General features: G+C 33.4%; 1 protein-coding gene across 2 annotated transcripts in view; it reads left to right on the top strand.

The window, feature by feature from the left end:
• Nup98-96 (nuclear pore complex protein Nup98-96) overlaps positions 1 to 20,018 on the top strand; it is a 64,059-nt gene that overhangs the window by 8,429 nt on the left and 35,612 nt on the right. For both annotated transcript variants that reach the window (XM_072536869.1, XM_072536868.1), the window contains 8 exons: positions 1,628 to 1,843; positions 1,918 to 2,316; positions 4,074 to 4,277; positions 8,313 to 8,512; positions 8,702 to 8,981; positions 9,039 to 9,195; positions 14,412 to 14,640; positions 19,001 to 19,343. In XM_072536869.1, the coding sequence (XP_072392970.1) occupies positions 1,628 to 1,843; positions 1,918 to 2,316; positions 4,074 to 4,277; positions 8,313 to 8,512; positions 8,702 to 8,981; positions 9,039 to 9,195; positions 14,412 to 14,640; positions 19,001 to 19,343 (2,028 nt within the window). The remainder of the gene's footprint in view (positions 1 to 1,627; positions 1,844 to 1,917; positions 2,317 to 4,073; positions 4,278 to 8,312; positions 8,513 to 8,701; positions 8,982 to 9,038; positions 9,196 to 14,411; positions 14,641 to 19,000; positions 19,344 to 20,018) is intronic.

The raw sequence follows: 20,018 nt of genomic DNA, 5'->3' as shown, positions 1-20,018 counted from the left end.
GTGGATAGAGTCACGAATGTCGTGGTGTTGAGAAGGATGGGAAAAGATAAAGAGGTTTTAAATACAATTAAAGTCAGAAAACTGCAATATCTGGGACATGTCATGAGGGGCGAGCGTTATAACTTGCTGCAATTAATAATACAAGGAAGAATACAGGGTAGAAGGAGTCGCGGAAGAAGACGCATCTGCTGGTTAAACAATCTGAGAGCTTGGTTTAACTGCACTTCTGCTGACCTCTTTAGAGCAGTGGTATCGAAAGTGCGAATTGTCATGATGGTTGCTAACCTTCTTAGAGGAGATGGCACATGAAGAAGATGACATTAAAAAAAGTCAGATTTTTTTTTGTTTAGATAATTCGGTTATTTTCTATCTGTAGCATTGTCAAAGGTATAAAGGACAGAAAAATCTTGTTCTTTAGATTTGCTGGTTTGCTCTATAAAATACTGTAAAGTAATCCATGCTGTTCTTGCCTCTTTGATGGAAACCCATGGAGCGCGTGTAGTATTATTTAAGTCTTTTATATCATATAAATCATTAGTATCGATTTTCTGAGCTACTGAAATGATAATTTCGTCATCAGATAATGTCCCAGCAGTCATAACTACATCATCGCACGTAACCAAGTTCTCAAAAGATACTCCTGATTCAAATACTGCTGTATTCCATTCTACAGGAGGTGAAATAGAAATATCTTCGGTTTCCGCTTCCTCTGTTGACGACGATTTAAAACCACAGTGTTCATAACAGTTTATTTTTGTAGTAGTTGTAGTTACATTTCGGTAAGCTTTATCAGCAATTTTCGTGGCTTACGATACATCTATAGTAGAATCCTTTTTTTTTTCTTAAATATTATTCTCGACATATTCCCGATAACATAATGATAACTTGATAGGCAGTAATTTTGATGTGGTATTGGCGGCAGATATTTGATTTTAATTGCTTTCATTTGTGGAATATCATTATGGGCTGTGCAATTAATAACGAATAACAATATTTTTCTTTGGCCATTTTCTTATGATCATTGTTTATGAGCCAGTTTTTGAAAATTGCACAAGTCATCCATGCTTTTCTATTTGATTCGTATTTCAAAGGTAGTGATTGGCATCTTGAAAAACAACTTTTTTAGATTTATCAATGACTAATGATGAGTGTTTTTGTGTGCCTGACATGTTTGCTGCTTGCAGAATAGTCAAATGTTCCTTACTATGCTTCCCACCATGGCATTTATCATTAAAAAAAATAGAGTCTTATCAGGAAGACATTTAAAAAATAACCCTGTTTCATCATAAATGAGTATATTGCCAGATTTGTAACCATGTAACAAATCTTGTAATTCTTTCCTTAAAATTAGCCACTACCAATGATTTAGAGTATATTTTGGCTTTTTTGTAACAGTGATCCACTAACACTGATATTTTGGCTCCTACACTACTCAAACTATTTAAATAAGCACAGATATTTCGCAATTCATCACCTTTTCAGAACAAATTTTGACAGTTTTGATAATGTATGATTCATTTTTGCTTCATACAAATTCATTTTTTTGCTATAAAAAATTATCATAATTAGTATAATATAAAATTAAATAATTCTAATCAGTAAATAATACTTATATGGAAATTCATAGGATTTGGAGCATCTACTGCATCTACACCAAACCCCTTTGGAACAGGCCAATTATTTGGTAAACCTGCAGGTGGATTTGGAAGCCCTTCAACTTCTGCATTTGGACAACCCGCAACCACGTCACTTTTTCCATCAAGTCAAGCCCAACCAAATAATTTATTTCAAAATGCAGGTACTGGTTTTGGAACACCTGCTTCCACACCTTCTACAGGCTTTGGTAAGAAAATAAAAACTACTCTTTATTTTGTATAAACCTACAGTAGATAAATTATAATTATTTATATTTTTAAGGAACTGCTACCCTTTTTGGACAACAACAACAGCCTGCTGCTGGAGGTCTTTTTAACACTTCTTCCACATTTGGCCAACAAAACAAACCAGCAGCATTTGGTTTTGGATCTCAACCTGCACAACCAACTCTATTTGGCCAACAAGCAGCTCAACCACAAACATCTGGCATATTTCAGCCTTCAACAAGTAATTTATTTGGCACATCTTCTGCATTTGGACAACAGGCTACAGGAACTGGAGGTGTGAAATTCAATGCTGTTACAGGAACTGACACAATGCTAAAAAATGGTGTTTCCAATAGTATTAACACTAAACTTCACAGTATAACTTGTATGAAGGATTATGAGAGTAAATCTTTTGAAGAATTGAGATATGAAGATTATGCCGCAAACAGAAAAGGTTAGTAAAATATATTCAATTTAAATATTTTGTTGTTTGCCTCATTGAAGCAGCCAAAAAGAGTAAAAAGAGTTTTTGAAAGAATCTCTATAATTCAGTAAGATAAAATCGGGAAGGAAATATAAAGAGATATTTTGCTTCAAAAATATATTTCCAGAGTCAGTCGGTTTGTGAATTTTTTTTTCTTGTGGGAACACTTTACCGTGAAGATCACATGAGTTAACATATTTTGAACAGTCCTCGTTAAACCATATTTGACATTGGAGGTATTTCCTGGTTTTACCCTACTTTTGTTTCAAAATGTTCAACTAAACACAAACTGCTTTTAGATATACACATAGTTTCAAAAGTTATAGTATAGATCATTTATAAAAAAAGCGTTACAACAAAATAAAACAGTTAACCTGTCCTTTGTTGCTTTAAAGCCTCGTGCAGGTTTCTCATTTTCCGATATGAAAGTACAAGCAGGCATTCATTTTTCCAAGGTTTGAGATCGCGAAAAACAAGTTACTTTAATTCATTCATTCAGACTCATTCACTTTAAACTTCTTTGCGGCACTTCCACATAATTCTCCTGCAGCCAAACATTCTAAAAACTGAATTTTTTATCTATCCTACGCGAAATGCGAAGAAGCACATAATGTGTGTGTACATATCTGTGAAATACCTACTACTAAATGTGATGCGTCGAACAAGTGGACAAATATGCATACCTGGGAACAATGATTAACTCCACAAATGATTACAATCAGGAGATAAAAATAAGAATAGAAAAAGCTAGAGCAAATTTCAACAAAATGAGAAGAGTTCTATGTACCAGGGATTTAAAACTGGAACTAAGAGTTAAGTTGGCGAGGTGCTATGTTTTTTCGACTTTATTTTATGGAATGGAATCTTGGACCTTGAATACGACATCAATGAAAAAACTGGAAACGTTTGAGCTGTGGGTGTACAGAAGAATTCTGAAAATATCATGGACAGAACACGTCACAAACAAAGAGGTTCTGGGAAGGATGAACAAAGAAATGGAAATTTTAAATTCAATAAAAACAAGAAAGTTAGAATATCTCGGACATATTACACGTGGAGAGAAATACACCTTGCTCCAACTGATTATGCAGGGAAAGATCCAAGGAAAGAGAAGCATAGGGAGGCGTTGAATGTCATGGCTGCGCAACCTGAGAGAGTGGTACGGATGTACATCAAATGAACTTTTCAGAGCAGCCGTCTCAAAAGTCCGAATAGCTGTGATGATTGCCGACCTCCGCCCCGGAGATGGCACTTGAAGAAGAAGAAATGCGATGCATAGGGCATAGGAGTAATATCATCGGACGCCAGTGAATTACCGTGTAGACTGTATAGATTGGAGCATTTGTCAAAAGTCGATTGGTCGGATATCTAAACCGCGCCTAAGCAAAACCGCGGTTGATGATTTCGCGAATAACGAGGGGTTACTGTATAAGTTAAATGCTTCTTCTTAAGAGCATGCAACTTGGAATGCCGGTAATTGAAGTCAAATATGATTTAACGAATAAATATTTTGCTTCCTTAATTCCTTTTACAGTAATGTGGCATAATATGTTAAAGGGAATATGCATAATTGATGTTCATTTTACAGTAATGACACATATTTTCAAGAGCACATACAGAGTTGGTGCTGATTGTGAATATTTTATTTCGCCGTCATGCAAGCAAAGCATGATAGCTAACAATATGTACTGAACCGGGAGCAAATCTCATAAAGCAATTTATTTTAGGACCTCAACAGCAAAGTGGATTTGGTGCAACGCCATTTGGAAATCAAGTTTCGTCCGCCCCGTCGCTTTTTGGACAACCTGATGCTTCTAAGCCAGCATTTACTGGGTTTGGTCAGAGTACAACAACATTTGGACAAAACACTGGATTTGGAATGCCAACTCAGCAACAACAAACTGGAGGACTTTTTGGAAAACCGGCAGCAGGTTAGTGATAATTTTATATGAAAACAGAATAACATAGGCTATAACTCCGTTTTTTAAAGTTAGTTACAAATCTTTTAATAAAAACTTTTGATCCAATTATGATAAATGCCGATATTGTTAAGAAAGAAATCAACATGAGCTAAATAAAAACATCGGGCTTTTTCCTAAAACCCCTTTCATAGAGGAGGGTTTTAGGAGAAAGCCCGATGGTAAGAGTGGTAAACTTTTTGCATCTTTTTTGGCGTCCTAAAATTGACATTCTCGGCAAAATTCAGCTTATTCGTATGATTTTTAGAGATTCAGTGGCATTTTCGTATCTGACGATTGGAGTAGTAAAAATACTTCTTGGATTATTATATCTGCTTAACGAACGTTAGCTATTTTGCATTTTGTCTTATAACATTATACAGGGCTATCCGGAAAAAGATTTTCAGTTGTTTATTCAGATCACGTTTTAGGTGTTTAAGTCACGTTGTTCTTCGTGGACGTCTTTATCCGAATTTTGTTCCTTGCGTCACTGACTAATAGAAGCTGTACTCTTCCCGGCGTCTCTGGTTTTATCAGTTATTACGATTCTGTTTTTTTTTTTTTCGTAAAAAATTTAAACGAAGACAAAAAACGTAGAATTTAAGTGTTCCAATCTTCAGATTAGAAGCTCTAAAAGACATTGGCTTGGACGGCAGAAATGTTCGAATAATTGCCAATTTATATTGGATCAGTTCAAACAACATCAGTTTTAGTAGATGGTGTGGAATCACAGGCTCTTAATATTAAAAGAGGAGTACGGCAGGGATGCCTCTTGTCACCTCTGCTTTTCAACGTTTACTACGAAAGAATTTTCCAGAAAAGCACTTTCTGAAAAACAAGAAGGAATACTTGTGAACGGTGAAGTCATCAATAATTTGCGATATACAGTACTCCTAGCTTCTAGTCAAGAAGATCTGCAAACACTACTTGATAGGGTCGATGAGAGTTGTAGGGAGGCAGGTCTGGATCTGAACATACGGAAAACCAAAATACTCGTAATAAGTAAACAGCAGCATATAAAACCGTCTATATATGTAAATAATACCAAACTTGAGCAAGTTGATAAAATCGTTTACCTTGGACAGCAATTAAATTGTAACTCAGAAAGTCACGGCGAAATTAGATCTAAGATAGAGCAGGCTAGAGCGGCTTTTAGAAGGATGTCCAAGGTGTTGGACTGTTGGACAGAGACCTAAAATTGGCATGGAGGATCCGCCTACTTCGCTGCTATGTGTTCTTTCTCTTACTTTATGGTGTCGAGTGCTGGACTGTGAATAAAATCGATCTAAATCGCCTTGAGGCTTTCGAAATGTGATGCTATAGAAGAATTTTAAAAGTTTCCTGGGTGGAGAAGGGTGGAAAAAATTTGAAAATGGGTCCCAGTCGCTTTTTATTTTGCATCACATAAGTTGTATTGGCAGTTCTTTCAAATTTACAATCGATAATTCGGTGTTTATATATTACTATATATTTATTTTCTTGTGTATTTTTAACTCCAATCTATACTTATCATATGCTATCACTCTTGGTCTAATATATAGTGTAAGCCGTTCTCGCTCCTTTGAATATCCTAATAGAACCTTTGTATTATTGGTTGTTAATAGGGACATAGTTGATTTTTTTTAATCGGGTTGTCCTGTACTGCCTATTTTCAAAAAACGTGGTACAGTAGGCGGTACTGTCGACTAACGCGAAGCTTCATACTGTTTCCTGTATTTTTAAATTTTAAATATTTTTAAAATTTACCAAAGTAATTTTATTATTTATTGAAATTATACTTCTATACGCGCGTTCGACGTTGGAGATTTGTACGGGAGTGAATCGGCAAAATCATTACATATGTAAGATATAGGTAAGAGAGAGACAGAAGATATATTTTCTCTCTCGAGAATAAAAATGTTCCTTTTGTAAATATATTTAATATTTATTAATATTATTATTTTATATTAATTCGGTAGATATATACATTTGGCCAAAGTCTTTTACAAATAAATATTCTTCCTGGAACTTCTCTGATTCGTAATAACCTTTCTACTTTTGGAATACAATAAATAAATAAACACAAACACAAAATACAACCAAAAAACTGACATCTTAATAATGTTGTTGTCAAATAATGACATTGATTAGCCACCTTATTATTTAAGGTTACTGGTCGAATGAGTTGAAGCGCGGTATTTAGAATCAGAAGTCGCAAGTTCGATCACAATAAGGGAATATATTTTTTTTAATTATTATGTTCTGATTTTTGTCACTTTGGTTTTAAAAATCAAAGAATGGAAAAATCATAATATCTTTTTTAATATTGTTTCGATAATTTTATACATTATTTAATTTTCCAAACTATTTTATTTATAATTGAATATTTAGTACATATTATAGTAGTCATGGGCGTAGAGATGAAAAGGACAAATATAATGATTATTTGAAATTTCTTTTATGTATATGTTTATATGTATGGAGATAAATCCCAAAAAAGTGGATTTTATTTTTAAATTAAGATTTTTTTAGCATAAATATGATACTAGTGACGTTATCCATCTGGGAAGAAAGAGTTATTCTTTCACCGAGAGTTAATTTAATAAGATTTTCACAATTTAGTTAGGATTTTGAAACGGTGCCACAAAGAATAAAAAAAAATCCAGGGACTTAATGATTTATACACGTGCTTTCAAATAATATATTAATTTCTCCATGGTCCCATTTAAAAGTATCTTACAAAATGGCGCCAAGACGCTATTAATAAAACTGAGGCTTAGTTCAGTTACCTAAAAATTTAGTAATTCAAGTTTTAAGGTTCAGAAAAGAGTTCGTTTTTTTTCCACGTTAGCATATTGAATAAATTCATTCATTTTCGCTAGAATATGTTGTAATTATGTCCACAATTTATGAGAACAAACTATATACTAAAATGTTTGACCCTTGTAATATTTATTATTAAGGACTGAATAGTTATTGTCTGTCTATTTTTCTGCCTTTATGTGCTATAACTATAAAGGAAAAATCCTAAAAATTTGATACTTGATACATAGCTTGGTCCAAGGTCGAGCCCTATTGAATTTCTTATTCTTATTCTTTATAAGCAATTCTGCTTGTTCATTGACGAATTAATAGATCTATGGAAGGTTGCCAATACTTCTGATGACTTAACTTTTGCTATTTTCACGACACGGGTCACCCCCATTATGCTTATGAGGTTATTCCATTTTAATTTTTCGCTTATATACTGTACGGTACATTTTCTTCTAATGCCTTCGCTTCTTTTTCGATCTCTCTGCATATTTCCTGTAACTCTTCTCGGTACTCTCACTCTCATCTCTGCCGTTTCCAGTAGCCTTTGTGTTGTGGCTGTGTCGGGTCTTGTTTCTGAGGCATATGTCATTATTGGTCTTACACTGACTTTATAAATTCTTGACTTCATCTCAGTGTTAATGTGTCTGTTTCGCCATATAGTGTTATTAATTCATCCTGTCAGTCTATTTGCTTCTTGTACTTGATTTCTCACTTCTTTGTCCAATACTCCATAGCTGCACAATGTAGCTGCACATTAGTAATAATGGTATTTTAATCCCAATACTTTTTGATATACATCAAACGATGCACCATATACTTATATACCTAATTCTGTTTCTCTTTCTGCTCTCTCTTACTTATAGCATTACATATGTAATGATTGTGCAGATTGACTCCCATATAAATTTGTAACGACGAACGCGTGTATAGAAATATAACTTCTACCGGCAGTCCCACTGGACTGCCACACCCGTTTTTTTATTACAGCATTAATTTTAATCTCCCAATCCAGAGTTTCAATGTTGAATGATGTATAAGTATATCAAAGTACTTTCACGTGATTGTACTAGGCAGTAATTTTATTAACATAACACATTAAATTCCAAAGAAATACGAATATCATTATAGAAATATAAAAAAGAAATACGAAAAATAATTCTAGATTTTGTATGATACTGATGTTAACATAATTAATATAATTGTTTCTTTTTAAAGGATTTGCAACCCCTACAAGTACATCGTCTATGAATTTTGGATTTGGAAGCAATACACAAACTAACAATCCATTTGGAGCAGCACAACAACCAAAAGCGTTTGGTAGTGTAACACCATCTATTTTTGGTACAAACACGGCAACTACCCAGCAATCTGGATTTAATACTGGAGGAGGTCTTTTTGGTCAAACAAACACACAGGTAAATTAAATGTCCATTAAAAACGCTGAGATAATACTCATTAATTATTGTTATGTTAACTTCGAGCACAAAAGTTTATAGTTTATAACAGTTGTTCATATTGATAGAAAAAGTATATGATGCATATTGTTTCTACCCTTCAACTGAAGACATCGTAATTATCCATTTATTAATATTTTTTACTTGTAGAATACAGCTGGATCGATTTTTGGAAAACCGGCTCAGCCTACAGTAGGATTTGGAAGTGCGCCAAATGCCAATTTCTCATTTTCTACGCCCGCATCAACACAGGCATCTAGTCTGTTTCAACCAAATAAGCCAATTTTTGGACAAACGTCGACTACACCTGCTTTCGGACAAACCACCAATACTTTTGGCACAAACACATTCGGTTCCACCCTTGGTAAACCAGCAGCACCTGCTTTTGGGACTACACAAACTCCCGCATTTGGTAACGCACTTGGTACCGGTAAGTATATAGATTACATAGCAAATTAATTTATATAATCTTAAAAATGTTATTTAGGCTTACAACCTCAAGCTGCCCCACTTTTTGGAAACAATACTGTCAAACCTGGAGGGTTTTTCAATAATACTGGTACAACAGGATTAGGAACTTTTCAGAGTAATACTTTCCCAACAAATACTGGATTTAATATCCAGCCACAAGCTGCTCAACAGTCGTAAGTATTTTTTTATTAAGATTTAATCATTCAGTGGTCTAGAACCCTAAAAAAGGTGGTAATTAGGGTAAGCCGTAAATTCCCTATTTATATGTCTAGTTGGTAGCATTAGACCAGGAAAGATTTTTTTTTTCGTTACACTGACCCGCCAGGCAAACGACAGTTTGTTTGAGTAGTATGGACCTCTATAACAAGAACCTATATGTTTCCTGCAGCAGATTTTTTGGACCTAATTAGTTATTAACAAATTAAAGTCTTTCATCCATCACCAAAAAGTGAAGCATGTGAAACAAATTTAAGAGTTGACTGAGTCTGACTTATTTTGTTGCAAAAAAATTTAATTTTTTAAACTATTTGATCGATCGCTTTGAAATTTTGATCATACCTTAATCACGACAAGAACCAATATTTCATGTAATATGAAGGTTCTAAATTCATTTTTTAGGAAGTTATTAACATTTATAAAAAACCGAAATTTCTGACTTATTTTGCAACTTTCTAAACTCAACAAATAGGGATAGAAACATTAAAAAAAACATTTTGAAGTTTTTTATATGATTTATAAGTTTATTACTCTCAAATTTGTTTCAATGCTTCACTTTTTGCTGATAGTCGAAAAAAGAAAATTGACCATTTTTTGACCTTAATTTGTTAATAACATCTTCTTTGAGTGCCTCTCCTATCGGAGATTGGATATCATTAGGGCGATTCTAATTTTATTTACTGCTGTTTTTAATAATTCGTTAGTGGTACTTCACTACCATTCTCTTAAATTTCTCATCCAGGACATTCTTCTACGGCCTGGATTTCTGCGTCTTCATCTCAAAGCTTTCAAGATTTTTAACATTCCTCTATTTAAGAGTCCATGCATCAACACCGTAAAACAAACTACTGAATACATAGCATTTTAACATTCTAGGTCGTAGCTGAATACTAATATCACGATTACAAAATAATTTTTTCATTTTTATAAAGGTAGACCTGGCAATTTCAATACGTCTTTTTATCTCGTGATTTTGGTCACCTGTTTCATTGATGAGGGTTCCCAAGTATTTGTATTCGCTTACTTTTTCGAGTTGGGTACCGTTTATTGCGATACTAGTGTCTTGTATTGGATTCTTACTGAAGGTCATATATTTGGTTTTTTTGACGTTCATCCTTATACCATAGTTATTACATATCTCATTCATACTTTCAACTAGATGTTGTAGATCTTCCGCTGTTCTTGCCATTATCACAGTATCGTCAGCATATCGAATGTTATTGATAACTTCTTCATTGATTATCATCCCTTCGTTTGCATGTGAGAGAGCTTCTTGGCATATTTGTTCGCTGTAGATATTAAACAAGAGCGCTGACAATATACAACCCTGTCGTACTCCTCTACGTATTTCTATTTCGTCCGATGTTTGATCTTCTATTTTTATATTAGCTCGCTGATTCCAGTACAGATTTAATATTATGTGTATGTCTCTGGTGTCGATGTTACAAAGACCTTTTCAAAGTCTATAAAGCAGGCGTGTAACTCTTGGTTAACATCTAGACATCTCTGTGTTCGGACGTTCAAGGCAAAGAGAGCTTCTCTTGTACCTAATCCTTTTCTGAATCCCATCTGTGTATCCTTAATATCGATATCTAACTTTTGATAGATTCGGCTGTGGATGACTCTAAGAAATATTTTAAGCAGATCACTCATCAAGGAGATTGTTCGATGATCTGAACATTGGATTGCCTTAGTTTTCTTCGGTATGGTGACAAACGTAGACAACAACCATTCCTAATTAGTATTATATCAGTACTGTATATTGTATTGATTAGATGTAATATTATGGTTACGGATTTATCATTCAAAAGCTTCAACAGTTCTGTAGGAATTTCATCAGGTCCATTTGCTTTTCCATTTTTAGCGTTTCTTATTGCGTATTCTACTTCTTCTTTCAATATGTCTGGCCCAGTTGCATTGATTATCTGAGTCAAGTTTCTATCGTCTTCAAATAATTCATTCAGGTATTCTGTCCATGTTTTTATTTTATTCTCTAGATCTACAATAAGATTTCCATCTTTGTCTTTAAGTTTACCTATTATGTTTGTTTATTTCTTTGTATTTGTCTAGGTAATTCTTCATCTTTCTTCTTTGTTCCATCAAGTCTGGTATATCTTGTGTCATCCACCCCTTATTCTTTGTTGTTGTTTCTGTAAGATGTTTCCTTCCTGCTGTTTGTATAGCTGTATTTATGTACTTTAATTTTTGGTTAACGTTATTTATATCTTTAATTTTTTGTTGCATTGAACGGAGGTTTTCATTTATTTCTTCTCCTGTTTCTTGTCGTATATTTTTGTTTCTAAGTTTATTTAAATCTAGTGCCTTTCTGTGTGGTCTTCTAATCTTTTTTGGTCTCGCCTCTATCACAGTAACTATCGCATTACGATACCTCCTTGCTATCATAATGTAGTCTATTTGATTTCTCACTATTTTTTCTTTGGTATTTTGTGGAGATGTCCATGTATATAGCCTTCGAGAAGGTAATTTGAAAAAGGTGTTTGTTATTACAAAGTCTTCGCTTTGGCAAAATTGAGTCAATCGATCTCCTCTGTCATTTCTGTTTCCAAGTCCATAGTTTCCTACTTGTTCTCCTACCTTACCATGACCCACCTTGGCATTAAGACCGCTCATTGTTGTGTTAATGTGTTGCTTTTTTATTGTTTTTAGCATTTCTTCTAAATCGTTGTAGAATTGTTCTATTTCATTGTCATCTTTATCTGTTGTTGGTGCATAGACTTGAATAAGATTTATTAAGTTATGTCTTTCTTTAATTTGTATTAATATTAAACGCTCTGAATAAGGAGTACAGGTAATCAGAGAGTTTTTCCATTTCTTTGAAATGATGATTATAACTCCGTAACGATGGGTGTTGTTGTCGATTCCGGAGTAATAAAATACGCCATCATTTCGTGTTGAACATTTCCCAGATCCTGGCCATTGTGTATCACTGATTCCTAAAACATCGATGTTTAGTCTATTCATTTCTTATTCAACATTATCCAGTTTTCCTGCAGAGAACAAACTTTTAACATTCCACGTTGCAACTCTTAAAGTTGTTGGCTTCTGCGCTCTTATACAAGGATTTCACATGTTTACGACCAAGTGAGCCTTGTAGTCTTGTATTTCTCTCACTCTGCCGGATCTTGGTATCCTATTCCCATGATCAGTAGGGTTTCCAGTATTTTTGGTGTACACCATAATGACTTAACTAGGGGCACTCTATGAGTCCTTAATGCAGTGGTTCCCCGTTGCCTTCTGAGTCCTTCCGCCGTTGACCATCCTTGGTTCATCCGCCTTCGAGACCGATTTCTCGATCTCAGGACAAAAGTGTGCCCTTCCACATACTAGCTCATCCGCCCGAAGCCGTTGGCCAGTAAATGGTGGGATCGCTTATACCGGCAATCATTCGGTGAATTACCTGTTGGTCCACGGGAGGTATTTTATTTCCCTCCTACCCACCGGTAAACCATGTCGGGCATTCCCCTATCCGTCACCTGGGGACGCGCTCTGTAGGGGTTACAGGTTCCCCCGAGAGAATATAATGTTATATTAACTAATTAAGTCCAACAAATCGATTGCAGGAAACATAAAAGTTCTTGTTATAGAGGTCCATACTACTCAAAATGACTGTCGTTTGCCTGGCTGGGTCAGTGTCACAAACACGGTACTTTTTTGCTTATTTCCCCTGGCCTATATAGTCACCACGCTGAATACCGTGACATTTACGGCCTGACATTGACAATGGAAAGTTTGGTTAGACCTATATTTTTAACAAAATGTGAGAAATTTAAGTAAAAATGATATTCGATACAACAAAATGCAAAAATATCAAATATTAATTCCATGCCGATCATAAAAATATGAGTCACAGTATTAATTTTCGGTATGCATCATTTTCTTAACTGCGTGAATTAGCTTTTGACTAAATAGTGTACAAATTAGAAATAAATATACAAATTATATACTTACGGTTAAACATTTTTCAATAGGACTGTGGTCTACAGTGAGATTGTTGGTAAAAATTGTTTGAAGGCAAACCTACTACTGCACAATGTTACAATATGGTTCTTCTCAGAGCCTTCTTTTAGTGCGTCATTAATTATGATGTCATATAATGTATTTAATTTTTCGAGAATTATTTCATGTAATTATTGACGAATCTGACAGATGCCAGGATCGTACTTAGCCACAGGTGAAAAGCTTATGACACGTTAAACTAATACTTTTATTGCAAGGTGTATTAAATAGTAAATAGTAAAAATTTAATAGTAATTTATAAAAATATAGAAACATTTAAAAATGACAACGAAATGGTCAATTTATTGTTTTTTTATAATGGTATAAAATACAAGCATAGTTATCTACTTATACAAGCATACTTATCTTGACAAGCAGAGTGGGCATTCTGATGGTTATATTATTCTTTGACCAAACTTGGTATATTTGAATCGGGAATAGCAAGTTTTTTTAAATATGCAAAAAATACTGGATGTCCCATTTAAATTAAATAAGTTAAAGATATTTCCAGTTTAACCGGAAGTAGAGTTGTAACAAAAAATATGGCATTAAATGCGTGTTGTGTTTCATTGTACATACAAAGTTTCATGAATATCATCTTTTTCGTTTCAAAGATATTTACTTGGTTCCATCCCAACCCTGTATAATAATCAAGTTTTGGCAATGTTGTGGTTGAAGTACGAGAACAAAAATTAAGAGTTAATCTATAAGACGTCTCATGACATAATGCAGAAACTAGACCAGAAACATAAAACACGAAAAGACTATTGGAAATAACGGATTTGAGGATACTTCTTTGAATAACCGGGAAGACACTCTTGACACATAATAAAAGGAAACCTTAAGACACGCATATAATGTAGAAGACTTCAATAACTGGTTTAACGAAGAGAAAAAAAAAGCGGATAGAATATACAAAAATTATAAATATTAATTGTATTAACAAAATTGAAGAAGTAAAAGTAGTGAGAATCGCTAATACGTACAAAAATTGATAAAATCGTTAATACATACAAAAAAGCCTTATATGCGTGATCTTGTCAAAGTTTTCGAAATATTGAGTTATGAGGAATTAATTGATCTGATATTGTCATACTTTTACATATAATTTTAACAATTATATTTGTATAATTTACTCATATTTTATTTCTGTTAGGTTGTTTCCTTCTTCCGAACAACAAACCTCTACAAACCTTGCCTTGTTGACAGCAGATCCCTTTGGTGATGCTCCTCATCTCGCTGGTTTGGAGCCAAAATTGAAAAGCAGTCCTGCAGCAATATCAGCTACCGACCCAAAAGAGTTGAAGTCCTTACTGGACGCTTCTAACAAAGTTGCTACTTCTACTGGTTCCAAATTAAGAGTTGTGCCTATTAGAAGTATCAAGGTAAGTAAAACAACCATTTTTCGTGTTTATTTTTACAAACTGTTTAAAATTCTAGTAGCCCTCTGTGCCGTCTTGGTAAGCAACACCAACTCTATTATCTAAAATTAATAATTGGATTTCGCGAGAACTCGCGAGAAATTTGGCTTTTTTCTTTTTTATATGTTTTTATTTCAACTATTTTTTTTTATATTCCATTTTCATATTTAATTAAATTCTTCCACTAAAATTTAAAATTTTATTGTTATTTCATCTGGAATATACTACTCCAGAAAGAATACTGAATAAGGATTCTATAGTTTAGTTATTATTCCAAATAATACTTAAATGTACCGTTTTCTCTTTAGATATCTTCCTAGCAGGAAAATAGTATTCATATGGGATTATAATTTATTCTGATTTTCTTTAAGGTTATCATTATTAACTCTTCTAACTGGATTTTTGCTAGCTATAAACCAAGACTCTCCCGTGATCTATGGAAAGTATGTTCTTTTTTATTTGGGTTATTAGGTCAGAGAAATAAGCAAAAAAAGTACCCTGTTTTTGACACTCGTCGGGCTAGGCAAAGGACAGTTGTTTTGAGTAGTATGGACCTCTGTAACAGAAACCTATATGTTTACTGCAGTCGATTTTTTGGACTTACAGGAAAAGAAATTATTCTAACTTTATTTCTATCATATGAAATTATTAATAAATTATTTAAAATTTTATTAAAGAAGTATGCGTTAATCATAAATATTTCTGTTTTACATTCAAACTTACCTTAAATATTACTAAAAAAATTTTAATGAAAATTTTTATTTTAACAAATTATGTGGTTTATTTGACAATTTATTTATTGAAATAATGCATATTCGTAATGTACGCAAAAAGTACATACATACAAGTTAAAAAACGTTAAAATACATAAAAAAGGACCAGAGATACAGTTAGCAGCTACTTCCCCCTCCCTTCAGCTCCTGCGAGTTCAAAGCCGGCCGATTTTAAAGAACACATTTTGAAGTTTTGTGGACGATTCCATTAAAGGGCAATATTTTTAGAATTTGGTACATTAAAACTATAAAGTATATTCTTTCAAATAGCGCTAATTAGATTTCCTAAGTGTTATAAACAAAGCTGCTATGAATTAAATAAAAAAACAGGCTAACTTTGTCCCAAATTATTTTAGGACAATTTTTTTTTTCTTTTAAATTTGTGAAAAGATTCAGCCTTTTTAAATATAAAAAAATAATATTCTTACAGGCAATGGTTAAAAAGGTACATATTCTAATTGTTTATAAGCAAAAATCGACATGTTTTGCAAAATTATTTTGCAATATTTAAAATTTATTTTTTTATTTTTTTTTTAATGTAAATAATAGAACAAGTCTGTTTCTTCCAGAAACTACCCTTACAATTACTAAAACTATATAATTTTCTGACTTATGTTGTTGCAAAAAAATTAATTTGAGATAAACAAATAAAGTAACTTTTAAACTATTTGACCGACCACTTTGAAATTTTGACCATATGTTAAGTACTACAAGACACAACATTCCATGAAATATAAATATTATAAGTCTATGTTCAAAAAAGTTATTAAAATTTATAAAAACCGAAATTTTTTCTTATTTTACAACTTCCTAAGCAAGAAATAGGGATAGAAACATTTAGAAAACGCCATTTTGAAGGTTTTTATATGACATAAGTTTCTTCTCTCCTAAAATTTGTTTCAAATGCTTCAATTTTTGCTGATAGACAAAAAAGCAAACATGTTCCGTTTTTCGGCCTTAATAAGCCAACTTAACTTTAAGTTGTTAATAACTAATTAAGTCCAGAAAATTGACTTCAGAAGACATACAGTGGGTGATCAAATTATTAGAGCCACTCCATAAAATTTTACTTTTTGTTTAATAATGGTATGAAATTGAGATATAAAACATATTTTTGTGCTTAATTCTGTTATAGTGTGATTTAGAACCTTTCTTGGCATACTTTCTATACAAATTTTGTTGAATTTTTTCATTCCTGTACCATACTGTTATTAAATGCTCGATCAATTGACGCTTTGTGGTCATAATTTCATTAGAAATTTCTTTCTTCATGAGCTTCAAAAGATTTTCTATTGGATTCAGATCTGGCGAATTACCAGGCCACTCGCGCACCTTTATCTGGTTGTCAGTAAAGAATTTTGTAACAGTTTTTTTGTGACAAGGCGCCGAGTCATGTATAAACGTGAATCTCTTATTCCGAAACCAGTCCTGGACCTGGGGAAGCATTTTTGTGTAAAGTACTCTCAAGTACTGGTCCTGCCGCATTGTTCCTTCGACAATGCAGAGTCTACTATTTCTTTGACTGCTTATGATAGACCACACCATGATGCTCAGGGGGTGCTTTACCGTCCTTACAATACAATCCGCTTTATATTTTCCCCCTCTTTTCCTTACAAATTCAGCTCTATCCATGAGGATCTGCACGGTAGATTCGTCCGAAAAACAAACCTGGAATATTATTATTATTATTTTAGAATCGTGGACAAATTGATCAACTGTAAACCACATAAAATAAAAACAAAGTTAAGTAATGTTATTTATCTGATTCCAATCATCAATGGTCCAATCTTTATGATCTTTAGTCTATTCAAGCCTTTTTTTCTTCATGGCTGGTGTGAGTAGGGGCTTTTTTGCAGGGCTACAGGTTGAAAACCCTATAACATTTATTCGCCGACGAGCTGTCATTGGTGAAATATTGATGCCAGACTCCTGCATAATTCTTGTTAAAATCCTTCGAGGTTGTTTTCTGTTTTCCAAGACAATATCTCGAATTTTTATTTTATCTCATGGTGTTGTAATTTTTTTCGGCCACATTTTTGTTTGCGCCGTGGGATCAAATCCAAATTTTTGTTAAATTTTTTTCTTTATACGGTCCACAGTTGCCTTTGAAACTTGGAGAAATGGATGCCATTTTTCTTGTAGAAAGATTAGGGTTCAATAATAAAGTTTTTATTTTCGCTGTTTTCCTTGGTGAGGTGTCTTTGGCTTTTCCCATGATGTTGGGGATGCTTAGGAGTGTATTACTGATGTAACGAACATGCAATGTTTGATAAATTCACAAAAACTAGTATACGATTGTCAGAATATCACTAAAGAGTAATGGAAACTATTTATTATAACTCCAAACACCAATAATATAAAATAATATGCACTTAAGTTAAGCTAGGCAGGAGAGCGCTGACCAACAATAGTATCTGAGTCACTTATTGCCACGCCCGCTGTGTTGCCACTGTTGCCAAACTATTTATTGTACTTTTATAAAGTGTTACAAGAAAATAAAATGGAAACAAACGCATTAATACTTTTTACAGCTCAATTATATACCCTTTTGAAAAAAAAAATTGAATTTTACTAGGTGGCTCCTATAATTTGATCACCCACTGTAGGTTTTTGTTACAGAGATCCATACTACTCAAAACAACAACTGTCGTTTGCCTGCCGGACGAGTGTCATGGAAAAATGCTTATTTCAGTGGGCTACATGTATTTCTTCGACTTCTCTTCTAAGAATAACTCAATTTTTGTTAAAATTACTTTCAAAATATTCTTTAATATATCCTTCATCATCATAGGTTTGTGATAATTTTGCTTCCACTCTGAAGTTACTTGGTTTTATTTAGGTTGGTATGCTGAATAACTGGGAATGTGAACAATATTTTTTTTCTTTTTTTTCGGAAGCCGTTTGTTATAACCTGTCGTCAGCAGCCAATTGGTCTTTTGTACATTTTCCATTCGTTTAACCTTCTGGCTTAGGTTTTAGTGTTAACGACTACTTACGTAGCCGAGACTGAGCTGTGGCCGTCACGTGAGCCATCAATAATAGACCCAACATATTGTCTAGCCAGAACTTTTACTAGCACAGAACTTTTTTTGTATACTGCTGCCAAATGTGCCGTTATAGTATACAAAGGATGTACCAATCTTAAGACAAAGTTTAATAACTGCCTTAATAACAATAGTATCAACAAAAATTGACTGATGTGGTAGAGGGAGTACATATTTTGAAAAACTGTATAATGTAGTCAAGTGCAAAATACAAAGAAAAAAACGTAACAATATATATTGTTACACTTTAAAATAACTTTATTCGGCACCAACAATGTTACAATATTTACTTAATACAACTGTAACTCAATGACAACTATTAACTTTAAAAACTTAAATACTACTCTTCTTCAAGCTGTCAACTTCCTATGTTTATCATAGTTTCTAACATTCCAGGCATTAGACGTTTCGGGATTTTTCGATGACATCTCAAATATTCTAATATTTGTACATAATTAATGTTATTAGAACTCTTTCATAAACTAGTAATACTTTTTTTTATTTTAGGATAGTCTTTTTGATGCAGCAACTCCTACTGTTAACGAGGACAGCAAAGATTATATTAAAACAAACTGCAGAAAACTAGTATTAAAAAGTCGTCCAAGTAGTGGTGAAAGTAATTCCCCTGCTTTTCAAAGGATGGATATATTGAAACACATTGATTCGCCCGAAACACCGATAAACGATGAAAATGTAAACATTCAAAATATAAGACATAATATTAGTTTACAAAATGAGATAAGACCTCCTGTTAAACTTAACTTTGAAAACACTCTACATAATGACTGTAGTTTGCCGGTCGGATCGCAAACTTTCATTTTAGATAATTCTGTTAGAAATAGTTCACAGGGTGAGTATTTAGTAGACTATAATTTTTAAGTTTTGTTCTTTTTACTTATTCTACAACGGAATCTTCTATGTATGTACTAATTCGATCTCATCTAACCCGAATAGCTTTTCATAGCTACTTGAAAATATATGTGAAATTATAATGTGAGACAGGTATTATTGAGACCTCTTATTAACAGGATTAACTTTATGTCTTCATTTAAAGAGCCATAGACCTGCTCGTATATCATTTTTTCTTGGAGGCCCAAGCTTTTCAAAGATTTTTAAATTGTATAGTCATAGATGATAGTTAACAGAAATATTTATTACAACTGAAAATTACCTGAAATATATTGTCGAAGACCCTCAAGTGGCGGCTGTAGCTTAGCAGCTGTGTTACTGGCTTAACGAGTTACAAGAACCGCCACCGTGCCTGGGAGTACACGTAAAGCCATCGGTCCTGACTACATAAGTGTTCGTTAAGTCATGTTTGGGGAGCTAGCGCTACCTGAAAAGCCCAACATTAAATCTAAGCCAGAAGGTAATACGAACTTTACGTTTTTAATATACTCTCTGGTCCAAAATAAAAAATTCCGGTATGGATGTCAAGCCCTAGAAACCATCTAACATCTTGCCGGAGACTACCAGGCTTCGTTGGAACTGGTTATAAAGAACGGCATGACTAAGGAAATATTAT

This window comes from Diabrotica undecimpunctata, chromosome 7, assembly GCF_040954645.1.
Source record: "Diabrotica undecimpunctata isolate CICGRU chromosome 7, icDiaUnde3, whole genome shotgun sequence".
NCBI lineage: Eukaryota > Metazoa > Arthropoda > Insecta > Coleoptera > Chrysomelidae > Diabrotica > Diabrotica undecimpunctata.
This window is presented reverse-complemented; position numbering and strand designations above follow the sequence as displayed.